This window comes from Seriola aureovittata, chromosome 7 (assembly GCF_021018895.1).
Source record: "Seriola aureovittata isolate HTS-2021-v1 ecotype China chromosome 7, ASM2101889v1, whole genome shotgun sequence".
Taxonomy (NCBI): domain Eukaryota; kingdom Metazoa; phylum Chordata; class Actinopteri; order Carangiformes; family Carangidae; genus Seriola; species Seriola aureovittata.
This window is the reverse complement of record NC_079370.1, coordinates 23008875-23022558: the sequence shown is the minus strand read 5'-3', so window position 1 is coordinate 23022558 and position 13684 is coordinate 23008875. Positions and strand designations below refer to the sequence as shown.

General features: G+C 39.2%; 1 protein-coding gene across 4 annotated transcripts in view; it reads right to left on the bottom strand.

Moving 5' to 3' along the window:
* The window catches only part of dop1a (DOP1 leucine zipper like protein A), a 31421-nt gene extending 18288 nt beyond the window's left edge, over nucleotides 1-13133 (bottom strand). Inside the window, exons 1-14 of one of the 4 annotated variants that reach the window (XM_056381070.1) lie at nucleotides 12777-13133; nucleotides 10409-10604; nucleotides 8668-8849; nucleotides 8395-8565; nucleotides 6709-6898; nucleotides 6153-6251; nucleotides 5806-5905; nucleotides 4628-4737; nucleotides 3786-3900; nucleotides 3535-3655; nucleotides 2860-2979; nucleotides 2364-2481; nucleotides 1356-1385; nucleotides 24-290 (exon numbers count right to left, since the gene is read on the bottom strand). In XM_056381070.1, coding sequence (XP_056237045.1) covers nucleotides 24-290; nucleotides 1356-1385; nucleotides 2364-2481; nucleotides 2860-2979; nucleotides 3535-3655; nucleotides 3786-3900; nucleotides 4628-4737; nucleotides 5806-5905; nucleotides 6153-6251; nucleotides 6709-6898; nucleotides 8395-8565; nucleotides 8668-8849; nucleotides 10409-10546 — 1761 coding nt within the window. In that variant the 5' untranslated portion in view covers nucleotides 10547-10604; nucleotides 12777-13133. The remainder of the gene's footprint in view (nucleotides 1-23; nucleotides 291-1355; nucleotides 1386-2363; nucleotides 2482-2859; nucleotides 2980-3534; nucleotides 3656-3785; nucleotides 3901-4627; nucleotides 4738-5805; nucleotides 5906-6152; nucleotides 6252-6708; nucleotides 6899-8394; nucleotides 8566-8667; nucleotides 8850-10408; nucleotides 10605-12776) is intronic. The other 3 variants (XM_056381072.1, XM_056381071.1, XM_056381073.1) reach the window with 3 other exon arrangements.
* Nucleotides 13134-13684: the final 551 nt, after the last annotated feature.

The following is a 13684-nucleotide window of genomic DNA, read 5'->3' as shown; positions in this document are numbered from 1 at the left end:
TGAGAATTTTATATTTTGCTCACCTGTTTGTCCTCCTTGTCTCTGCTTTTCTCCCTTGTTGAGTTTGAGGAGTTGCCAGTGGAGTTAGAGTGGCCCTGAGCCTGAGAACCCGAGGGCAGGGCCAGAGGGGACACCAGCGGTGGTTGCACTTTGCTGAGGATCTTGGAGCAGAGACGAAGGCAGTGGGTGAGCTCCCCGAGACCCAGGGCCTGCAAGTGGCAGGTCAGAGCTGCCACCATGCGCAACAGCAGCTGAGGAAGATGCTCTGTCTGGATCTCTATGTATGTCTCCTGGAAAATTTTTGAAGAAAAAAAAATGAAGTGAGGAAGTGAAGGTACAATTCTGGAAGGAGGTGAACTTAATATAATGTAATTACAGCTGGCAACTTAATTAGGGTTCCGCTGGACTTTTGAACTCTTCATAATGATTGATGTACAGTTTGCTTGATTAAATGTTAACAAATACACATTAATCTCTAGAATTATCATCTTATCTCTTCTCCCTCTGGTTTTAACCTGATACTACATTCTCAGTACAGAATATTATCTGCTACTGTCATTTTCAATCCAAAACATGGTAATATTTAAAAAGCCTAAGGAAGTTAGGGTATAAAATCTTCTGCTGTTAGACACTATGTGAGACATTTTATCCAAAGACATCGCTCCCATCCTCTGTGTTGTTTTTGTATGTTGGCTGTTTATTTAATAATCTTTTATGATGAAAGAAAGGCTCTACACAATACAATTCTAGTATTTATTGATGCTTTTATCGTTTAATATATTAGGCTTATGGACCTAAACGTAGTGAGCCTACTTTTCTCCATATGTGATTTTTATAGCCTTCTTGCACCTTAGCCTTCTGTCGTGAGTGTGGTGATCTTCTCATGAGTTTTTTTTAATTTTGAAACTAGTATTTTTACTCAACAAGTAAAACATATTTTTATGAAACAAACAAGAACGAAAAAATAACATCCGAATGATAAAATAAAAGCATTAAATCATGGAGTAAATTAAAATACTCATATTTCTTACAAATATGTGAGCACTGCAATAGCAATAACTGCATGCATGCTTAACAGAAAGCACATACACACTGGGCAGAGATTTCATTTTCACAAGATCCACACCAAACAGCCGGGATAAGTTTTCACCACATGTAATGACTGTTATAATTCCACTTCTCCCTTTGGGATAATGTTCATTTCTGGCATTAAAATATGACAATAAGTCACTCATGAAATGAGCAAAGGAGGAGCAAAGATGACCTGAGGGATGTTGGCAGGACGTTGCAGAAATGTTATCGTAGCCTCAGTGAAGCAGGATGAGGTGAAAAAGCAGGAAAGAGCAGTACTTTACCTGGCAGATTACCCTCATGCTTCTAGTAGGCTTCAAGGAGAAAGAGCAGATAGTTTGAACAGACAGGAGCAAGCAGAGCACAGGCCACAACACTTTCTTTGCAGAAACACACACACACTTTCCCACTCTCGCTCACAATCTCACATAACACAAGGTTGTCTCTCTCTCTCTCCATCAAACACACACACACACACACACACGCAAACACACACACATTTAAACAGGGTAATAAAAGACTGTGCGATTTCCAAACTATTCAGATTGGAAATATCATATAGACAAACATATTTCTAGAGGATGCAAACGAGATTTTGACAGGGAAACTAAACACACAGGCATTTTGAACCTGTGTAGGGATTGCACACACTGTATATACACACAGACACAAAACAGATGGGAGGCACACACACACCCTAATGGTGGCCATTACATCCCAAAACTGGACCCAGAAATGGAGCTGGATGACAACATGAACGCCAAATTGCAAATGGTCATGAAAGTTAATTGTAGGGAACATACTGGATTTAAGAAGGAAGTGTGTGAGCCGATAGGGAGTGAGAGATAAAGAATGAGATGACAACGTTGGAGAAAAGGGACCGTAAAAGAGGGAAGAGAAAGAATGTGGTGAAAGGGTACAAAAACCAGAAATCAGAAATTTTTGATAAAACCAAAATCTGTATAAAAGGAGGTGGAAACAAAAGGTGAAAATAGAGAATGAACAATGACGAAGACAGAAAGGGACAGTAATGATAAATTGAGCAATAAAGCAGTGCTGAAAAGACAGAGGTACAAAGAGAATTAAAAGAGTGAAAAAAAAACGTAAAAGTATGAAAGAGAAATAGAAGGAGCCAAAGAAATACATATAACAGTTTAATAGTAAAAGAAAATCCTAATAGAGAGAAGAAAGCAAGAAAGAAAGAAAGAAAGCAAGAAAGAAAGAAAGAAAGAAAGAAAGAAAAAAAGAAAGAAAGAAAGAAAGAAAAAAGCAAGAAAGAAAGAAAGTCTCACCAAGGAAACAATATCCAGTAGGAAATCAACCAGCTGACAGAACTCCACCAATGACAGCTCAGGAGGATTTAAGCTCCCAGGATGCCTCTGTGCACGTGTGTTGCTGTTCAACGTCCTCCTGCAACAGAGGCATATTTTTGATTATTATGAGTAAAGTATGATGGTTAGAGATTACCTTCTGTGTTTACATTTTACAAATGATGCTAATGTTTTGCTCCACTTTGAGTTCTGGTGTGGGTGTAATTATATGGGGAAAAGTGTCTGGAAACCCGTTTGGCCCCTGGTACCAGCTGATCATTGTTTCAACACCATAGCGTTGAGTAGCCAACCAGCAGCATCCCTTTATCTCTTTATGATGAGGTAATCCCGGGCAGGATAATGAACAGCTCCAAAAACATGATAGCAGTTTATTTTTATCATAATTTTGCCCTCTGATATTTAGACTTGAAGGTGTATCCTTCACTGTATATGTACACATTCATTTACATCTACAAACCTGCAGCACTCCTCAAACCAGCGAGCGATGTAGTCCCACATGTAGTATGGCTCAAATGAGTTGAACAGGAGATTGGCTGTTTTAATAAGTTCAGCTGTCTTCTTGTTCTCTCGTAGTTTGCTAAGAAAGAAAACAAAATTTGATTCTTAAGAATATGTAACTATTAATTACAGTTATATTCAAGATTCAAGCTTCAGAAATCAGAAATTGTATGGATGAATAGATAAACAAAAAGGATTCTGTTATAATTCTAATAATGAATGTTTTTTGCATTTTACAAGGAAACATTTAAAAAAAAAAATCAAAATGCAAAAATTTGACTCCACATTACTCCATATTTTATGATTCTAAATTTTGACATTAAAACACTCATCTGTCATTATTTTGGTTTGGTTTGGTTTTTTCAAATGGTATATATTTTCATATTTATATGTTGCAATTTACTTATTTCTCAGTAACTTTTTTCATTATTTTGCAATGCTGTTATTTTATATTCATGTATTACTAATTTATGTAATGTTTGAGATTACGTGCTTTAACACATCCCACTTGTTCTATTTACCGATATTTCTCTTTGATGATACAACTACCAAATTTTTATTATAGGATTTATTTCATTTTTATCATTGCCAATGTCTGAACTGCTAAGAGAAGCAAGTGGTGGACTGGACTGACCTGCTGAGATGTGTATGGTCTTTGCTGAATGGACTCTGGTTTTGGAGGTCCAACTCTGTTCGGCACTGTGTGTGTAGAGTCCGAAACACTTCAATCAAAACATCCTCTAGGATTGCTGGACCTGGACAGAGACACATACAGACATTAGCAATGATATACAGTGGGTGATTACAATCTGCATATGCAATATGTGTCATAATTTACATATTTATAACACAAATTAGACTGTTGGTGTCTACATATTGACATACCAAGCTCTGGTTTGTCCAGCAGACTGATGAGAATGCGAAATGGCTTGAGGTCATGCATGAGGATGCTCTCCTCTTCCCCACCTCGGGCCTTGCCCTGCAAGATTCCTATCATTGCCTGAAAACACATGTGCATGCACGCACGCACGCACACACACAGACACACACACAGACACACACACTTGCTATAGTAGAGATCAAAAAATATCTGTAAACTCCAGAGCTACTTTTCACACAGCTGATTTTTTTTGTGTGTGTGTTTCACACTTCATCTGCCACATAATGAGATGATGCCTGGAACAGACGGTCTCTGTAGTACCAACCCTCTCCCAATGGAGGGAGCTCCAATAACTGTCTCAGAGCAGATGGCAGAGGAGCAAACAAAAAACAAAACAAAAACAAAAAAAGTACTTTCAAAAACAAAACTTCCCCTCCCTGTTGCTTTCTGTGCTCCCTGTTCCAAACCCTGGAGTATCAAAGCTTATCACATGCCAGGAGGGCTGGAGTTGTTTTGAGTGTGATAGGACATATTACACAAGAGTGTCTGTGAGTGTATAAAAGTCTGTGGGAGACCTAAGAGCTGTCTTCAAAGGATAAACTGTTGGGAATAGGATAAGAGAGCAGGACATATATGCAAACCCCAGAGAAGATGTGTGAGGTCTGGGAAGAGAAGGATGAAAGGGGATGGATAATTTATGTAGCAGACAAAAGGAGGCCAGATCTGCCAAATTTAGGGCGATCCCCCACCAACACATACACTTCCCAACCCCACACATATACATGTCTAACCTCTAGAGGTGTCAGATTTTTGTTGACCTGTATTTGCAATGAGCCTGAAACCTCACCTGGACCAGCATGTCCTTCGAGAAGGTGTTGAAGTAGTGGCAAGCGTACTCCTCTGGGTTGCTCTGTCGAGTGCTGCGGGGGCCTATCATCACCCCATTGTTATCAAAGCCTTCGAAAAACAAAGATGTACAGTTATAATTGCGTAAACACTCATAACATGTACATCCAGAACATTCAAGCACAACGCAAGAAAGTACACAAAGCACTTATCCAGAGTGAAATGGGTATTTAATGTTTACTGAGATAAACTATCGGTATCTTGGAGTTGAAGACATATCCTCTTCTTTTTTCTTATTTGTTAACTCCTAATGGTTGTTGCCAGCATAACTCACATGCTTCTATAGTGCTTCACACTACAGAGATATAACAAGTTTCAGATAAAAAAGTAATTCATTGGGAAACTCTCTAGCTGGCCTAGAATCTGGCATTAATCACTTACAATTGGCATTAGATTCACACTGTACTGTGTATCTAACTTTCACTCCACATGTAACTTGTGTCTTAACATTTTAGTGAGCTAAGATTTTGAGATATTCTAATGCTGCAATCATTGCAAGTTGCTCTGCATAAGAGTTTAAGCTCGATACATTCAGTGTCCATCCCTAGCCATGCATACACTTACCAGCATGATCATCCACAGTGAGTTGCAAGCAAGAGAAAATAAAGTAAGACAGCGCCCACAGCATATACTGGCCTAATGTATGTTCCACAGAAAAAAACAAAACAACTGCAAAGCATCCATATACCTAATATATACCTAATGTGTATGCAAAAGGCAAAACAGAACAATTTGTTTGTAAAGGTTTGTATGTCACGGTTCCTATTGTCCATGTAAAATGTTATTAACACTGGTATACATAAGTCAGAGGGGTTTCATGAATGATTAATATTCATGCTTTTTCCTACTGGATTTAAGCAAAAGTGGTGAACAGCTAAGTTTCTACAACAGGTTCATAAATGAATGGGGAAAACTGCGGAATGGGTTATATTCTTGTTAACTAACCAATTCCTGTTACTTTTACACTTCCCCAGATGCAATTTCTCTCATACTCTCCTGTAGGGAAATTGGGAAATTAGATCTCTAACACAGCAATATTCTAAAAAATAACATGATGAGTGAGAACCCTGATACTGTATATCTGAGTGTCAGGATTGTGTCTGTGTGTGTATTTCGCACCCAGCAGCCAGGCATAGAGTCTGCGGTTGAGGGACATGTCTCTTCTCAAAACCACATGCAAAGCTGCTGACAGGATCCGGATCATGTCAGGGCGAGTCGCCTGAACACAACACAACAAAACAGACCAGAACAGTTGTGAGTGACGCTATCCATTTCACACATATACATACACAGTCAAGCAGGCAGATTATGGCTACTAGCAGACTGTCTATTGCTTGGGAAATAAATATCAATCCTAACAGTAAGACACACACACACACACACACACACACACACACACATCATTATCAAACTTCACTTATGTTAAAGTAATTTTAGCCAGACCTCACACACACAGCTTTCCTTACCTGGCTCATGTGGAAGGGGAAGCAGAAGAGGATCAGGTCCAGGGTGCTCCTCTGCACTAACACACTGGAGTCCTGGACTGAGGTACTGACCGCCTCCACCTGGTGAGAACAGAAAAGCACTATTACGCAAACTGTCTACAAAATACACAACATTATACAACATTACACTGATCAGGCATTCAGGCCAACACAATGACTTAAGATAAACCTGTGTTGTTGGACTTTCTTTACTTACTTTTACGGGCTGAGTGCGCGGACACAACCACAAACAACTATGACCTATTTTGTCTTACCAATGACATTCATCTTGTAGTTGCCAGCACATTACAGTCAAACTGCACCTGTTTCTTTGTCCATGTAATATTAATTCACATTAATTCATCCACATTAATAAAAAAAAACCTTAATAAACCAAATCACCCTAAAAATCAGAAATAATAAATTGACATTTTGCAAGAAAGTGGTGCAGTATATTTTGTCCCGCTCAATGGGACTGTCATGTTCGCAAATCCCTTTTTGACAACAGCATATTGCTATGTGGCAGTCCGTCATGTACCATGAGCTCGATGTCACTGCCTATGACATAGAGCTGGTCCTCCATGGAGAGCTTGCGATTAAGGTGCAGCAGAACAAAGGACACCCCAGGCAAACGCACAGCTGGGCTGGTTAGGATGCTGCCCCACAAGGCACTGTAGAAGGCCGACTGCTCCACTGCTGCAGCCACCTTCTCCAAGAGGGTGTTGGTTCTACGGTAAACACAACGAGGACACAATGAATATACTTATCAAGTGCACACCAGCATTTAGCACATACTGCCCTGTGACCGGCAAGTGATGAAGTCCACACAGCAAAACTGGCACTAAGAAGTGAAAATACTTGTTTAAAGAAGTAATACACTGTTTCATAACAGATGGCAGATTGATCAACAGTGTGTTTCTGCTATTGTCCAGGTGGAGGCAGTTACTCATAAAATGACTTGTGCACAATCACACAATCTTTTACAGAATTTCTTCCTGGATATGCTCTGGTACTGTGGGTTTAGAGAATCCTATTTAATGTATTTGCTGAATTGTAGCAGTAGTTGCATTAGTGGTAGAATTATTGCCCTTGGTCTACATGTTGTTTCTAAGGTTTTTCTCAGTCAGTCAGCAAAAAATTTTATTTAAATCAAACATTGTCATGATTTATGATTCATTGCTTAATCCTTGAGCTTTCCCTGAACAGAGCACTCACTGCTGTCTATGAGAACATTTGAATCTCACTGTGAGCTCACTGTGAGCTTCAATTTGCAATTTCCAGTAACTGAGTAGGATTTCTTGCAAATATCTGTTCCCAATACTCAAATAAGGTGAATCCAAAATCTCAATTAGAACAGATGGGACATAATTGTAATACACACATTACACACATGGCATATGACAAATAGATAACAGTCAGACATTTTGATGTCAAACCATGAAAAGCACAGGTGCAATTAATAACCTTAATGAAATCTGGCATTGCTCACTGGGACACATGATCAAATGTCATTGTTAATGTTATTAGTAACACCTATGCTTTTCCTCGTCACAACCAGAACCAGGATCAGATTTATTAACCAGGTAAGTGAGAACAAGCAATGTACGAATTACATAAAAGACATACAATATACAGAAAGTACAAGTTTGTGTGATAGAGCAAACAACAATAATGTGCATCACATACAGGAATGAAAATGTGATCTATGTATTTGTACAATACAGTATTTATAGATGTGAAGCAGGGTGTAATAACTGTTTGATCTGCTGCAGTCCCTCTCTAGGCCAATTATGCCACCACAGCACCCTCTAGGGCATGAGATTAGAACTGTGTCAACACTAAAGAGATGGCTAGTTTACAATACTTTGTAATATCTGAGATATTATTCACAACTAGATGAACAATTAATCTTGTGAAAAAATAAATTGAATTAATCAAATGGTCCTTAGTTAGTTATTTTACCCAAGTGCTAGACTACAGATGTTTTTAAGAGAGGAGAGACTGAGTTTGACAAGTGCAGACATAGACAGAAGACTTCAGGCTATCTGCACTTTGAAATATTAATCTTGCAGTGACGCATATATCTCATGTATCATTCATACAATCTGCAATCAACTCCTTTCCACATAATGCTATAAAATGCCCTCTCCTAATGGCCTGTTCTAATGCATGCATGTGCACATTTTCCATGTGTTGTTTTTCTTTCTATTTCTGCTCCTCTTACCTGTCGTAGTACTCTGAGCCCTCCTCCAGACCAGGCAGTACACCAGTCAGTAGACCCTGTAGGCCTGGTTTCAGAGTCTTACCAAGGGGCAGGTAGTAGGTCTCATAGAGCCCCAGCAGCACAGGCTTCACAGACATGGCGGCATTGGAGAGTAAAGGGAAGAGCCCAGAGCTGTAGGGATGAGAAGATATGGCTCATGTTTAAGATCTGATACTCAGAAAGCTTTGTGTATAGATAATTTATTGGCCCCTGTACATGGTAACAAAGTATTACCTGTAAAGAAACAGGTCTTTGGCTAGTCTCTTGGGGCCAATGATCTTGAAGATGATCTCATATGTCTCCAAGGCCTTGCGGTGGACCCCGCTGGGCAGTGCAGGGTGGAGGCATTGGGCCAGCCGTTTGCCTATCGTCAGCTTCTTGGGAACCACTTGATATTTTGCATTGTTCTGCAAAACCTGAGACAGGATGTAAAAACTGGTCAACAGGAGCCACGAAGACAGACAGTGTGACAACAAAGATGTTTATCTGTGCAATTCACACAGGAGCACTAAAGATGTAAACAGTTTTCAGGGGTTTTGATGACTCCAATCACAATATGTGGACTTATCACTCATTAATTACACGGGATCCATATGATTTCATGACAAAATTACATTTTTGTTACTTAAAAGTTATGGAAATAATGTGTATAGGGTACCTGCAAGTATCAAATGCCAATAACAATTGTATGTATTAAATCAATGATGGTCGGCTGCTACACTGACTAATACCTGTGAAACCAATGCCATTAAAGGACCAGTGTGTAGGATTTAGGGGGATCTATTAGCAAAAATGGAATATAATATACATAATTATGTTTTCATCAGTGTATAATCAGCTAAATATAAGAATCATTGTGTTTTCGTTAGCTTAGAATGAGCCCTTTGTATCTACATAGGAAGCAGGTTCTCTTCCATCATGTTGCACCAACACGTTTCTGCAGTAGCTTAGAACGGACAAACCAAACACAGGCTCTAGAAAGGATCTTTTGCATTTTAACATTACCTGAAGGCCACTGTAAGTTCTTCTTCACGCTTGGAAAGGGTGAGGTATTCAGTTAGTTGCAATTTGAAACTTTGCAGTTCAGTGCCACTAAATCCTACACACTGGTCCTTTAAAATAACTTGGATGAACATATTTTGCTGGTAGGATAATAAATGAGTGGAGAAACATAGCGAAAGCAGATGCTTCCACGCAGGTGCACTGCATAGTAGAATTAAACAATTGCATGTATTAAGTGTGGAGCAGGCCCAGTTGATTCTGATTTTGTACCATGATAGCAAAAGAAAAAGATCTAATTGACTTTGAAAGAGGGTTCATAGTTGGAGCACAGATGGCAGGAGCTTAAGTTATAATGTCTGCTCAACTGTTTAGTGCTTCAATAGGAACAGTGACAGAAGTGACATGATGACATCTGCATTTCATCTACAGGAAAGACATCATTAAATAGGGTTGGAAATTGGTGTGGAGTGTGCACATTTGATGACCATGATGCTCATGCATTAGTGCAATATGTAAGGAAAAACAGACGGGTAACTCTTCCTCAGGTGACTGAGAATGTCAATGCAGGACGTGATCAGACTGTGTCAGCAAGAACAGTCCTTCGACAATTACATAGAGGGATAATAAAGTAGCGTTGCAGTACCTAAACCCCTCATTACAAAGATAATCATCTGAAGGGTTTATGTTCTGCAAAACATTTGAGAGTTCAGTGGTGCAAAAAACACAGTCACTGGTCTACAGAGATGTGGAAAAAAGTGACATGGTCAGATGAGTCATCTTCATCATATTCTGGACAAGTGGGTGAGTGCATGTGTGGCATAAACCCAGAGAATGGTACAGGCCTGAATACTTGGCCCCTACAGTGAGGGGATCTGGTGGCTCTGTTATGTTGTGGGGGCCACATGTCTTTGCCTCCTCTACTACATGTAATCTAGTGCAGTGTAAACCAAGCTATGGCCTGTCTGATCCTTACCTTGTTGAGTTTGCCCAGTGCAGAGATGAGATCTGCCCACTCACTGGAGTACTCAAAGTTCTTGAGGGCTTTGTCCACTGCTGCCACATAGTTCCTGTACTTCGAGTCACTGAGCAGCTCCACTTCCTCTGCATTCATTCTCCTGGGTGGTAATTGTGCTAATGTAAAACACCAGGCACAGATATATACATCACACCTACAACAAAGACATCAAGACAAATAAGAAGAGAGGAAAATGAGACCAAGAACATTAAAAATACACAGAGATCATAATTCAAAGTTAAGTCATTTCATGAAACAAAAAGCCAGAGCCTATCAATAAGCAGTATGTGTTCCAATATCTGCCAGGGTGCAGCTGGAGTCATTTTAATGGACTGAGTCATATAAATCAGCAGGAGCAAAGTCTGACATGAACAGCCATTACTATCTTTGTTTTATGTGTTTGGGAATGACGCTTGACGACGGACATGCTGAATCATGTAATGACCTCCCAAAAAAGTTTTGGAGAAGAAGAGGAGTAATCGACTTTCACACAATACTGCTGCTGTCACTCCTACACTGCAATCTTGCAGGAAAACATTTATTTTAAAGGAATGTGGTTCCAGACAACAGATTTCTGCGGATGGTGAACAGGAGAGGAATGAGTCAGTTTAGGATTTCACATTACAAGGCAGTCCTAACAGCCTCACCATGAAATGGGCTCTTGCTGGCATGCAGTGATGTTGTTAAGTCCATGAGGCTGACAGGCAGCTATGTCAGCTTTGCTCCCTGGTCTACACAGTATCATCCAGGCTGAGAAGCTACCATTTAAAACATAAACACTGTTTGGTTAACTATATTACAGACTTTTAAAAAGGTAGGCTAATCTACTAACACACCCAATACCTCATGCCTTTTGACATTTAATGAGTCAGTTCTAAGAATAGCACTGAGCAAACCTAATAATGTTTATCACTGATTACCATGATCATGATTTTAAACAAACAATACTGCCAAACATACCCTGGTTCCAGTTTCTCAAACATAAGGATTTCATGCTTTGTTTGTCATACATGACAATAAACTAAATATAGATTTGGGTGTTGGACTTGCTCAAATTAAACAAGCAATCTGGATACATCCCCTGGAGTTCACTGTAAAGAATATCAACTACAATACTTGGTATATGATTTTCATAGCTAGTCAGATTTATACTAATTATACTATAATTTTTCATACTAATTATGCCACAATTAATACTCTTTTAATACATCAACTAATAGAGAGAGAGCGATAGATAGATAGATAGATAGATAGATAGATAGATAGATAGATAGATAGATGATAGATAGATAGATAGATGATAGATAGATAGATAGATAGATAGATAGATTTCAATACAGCTGTAATGAGCTAATATTGGCAAATATATATGGGCCTGGGTTATTTGTCTGTCTATCTTTAACACTCATATTGAAATCTTCTGGTTGGAATGATGTTGATTTTTCTCAGTCTTCTCCCTTAGTGTCAACTCAATATCTGAACTGGAACAACCAAGTGGTAACCAATTTTGACACAAATCATTGTTGTGTCACTGCTTTCTTAAGCTCAAAGATAGTGCCATTGGACGAATGGATATTAAGCCAATTAAATATTACAATATTTTGTGGTCTCTAGATTATTTGAGTGTCAAATTTATGGGGGGCTCAAACAGACTTAGACGAGGTAAGTGACATTTTTGATGCAAGCTTTACCCATCAAACAAGGTATCAGACTTTTCATGGTAGACATTTTCCAGGAACATTACCGGTGGCTCAGCACCAGCTAACAGGACCCCACATCAGTAAGCCATTACTAATTAAAGTTATTACTCACACCTGTGCTTTTATAGCTGTGACATGTCAAAATATCGGCTGTAAAAGAGGTCTTAGCAGATAGAAAGATAACTGAATGGAGTTTGACTTATTTTTCTAATGTTTGAGAGGCAGCCAAGACACTTACACTTTGACTGAGGCAGTGGTGTAAGAGAGTAGCTTGTAAACAGACTTGAGCAAAACTATTTGTGTCAACAATATAGTAACGATGGAGCAGGTACACACACCTGTCGTCCAGACAGCAGCCGTTGTGTACATATGTTAACACTGCGGTGGAAACTAACGCTATATATGACAAAAACAATCATATACAAGCACAATTGGCTGAGGAATATCGGGGAAATATCAATATACGGCGTTAATGCCATTACAGTTTGAGTGGGAGAGAGCTAACTGTTACAGTACCGCTAAAGCTAACAGCTACCTTGTCCCTAGCTAGGTGAGGTGATTTTAGCTAACATTAACGAACGTAACACTTTGTAACGTTACAAATTCAAGCTGATAGAAAAGCTTACCGTTATAGGATACAGGTCAGCAACTGTCATTCATTCATGTGCCCGGCCTGACGAGTAAAATCGGCTGACAACGTCAATAATATGACTAGCGAGCTTGCTAACGTTGATAGCAGGTTGTTAAAATGATGGAGATGCAGGGCCCGGCTCTGATGTCACCCGTTAATACAAGTCAGGTCCCTTGACAAGAAGGCTTTGGAAGCAGACAATAGGTAATTATATTCTACATAGTCTTGTGTCTCAAAGTGCTGTCCCACTGTGTGTAAATAATACAGTGATGAGCGCATCAGTAGCTTGTAGTGCCAGAGATACAAAGCAAGACGATTGACAGCTCCCAGACTGCACTGCAGATTAGCTGTACGTCCAACCATAGCGTCCAACTGGTCTTCCGCATGGACGTCTTCCGCCTCTCAGCGCTGTGAAGTCACCCACAGTTACGCCCAAGTATCTCCGAAATTGTGCGCTTATCCTTCAAAATAAAATTTCAAAAAGGCTGCTTTGACTGGCAATTTCAGCATCCAATATAAACCGCCACGTCTTTGTTCAACTGTGCAGCTGTGAAAAATTCATAATGAAGTTCAGAATGAAGACACACGATAATACTAAACTGCACTGCATGTTAATACTTTTGGCCTAAATAAATAACAACATTTTTTTTTACTAATTTAACCAAGTGTTTGGTATCCCTAAAACCATGAAAACACAAACACATATATCACAAATAACAATTGTACCACACACTACAAAACTAAAATCCATATGTCTCTACAATATAATCAAGCAAGATATTATTTATCTGTAGACGTGTGGCAAAAATGAAAAATACTTGTCATCACATGAACACAGCCTGAGCATTTTTAATAACATTTCAATTACACCATGAACTGATGTTTACCTTCTAAAACATACAA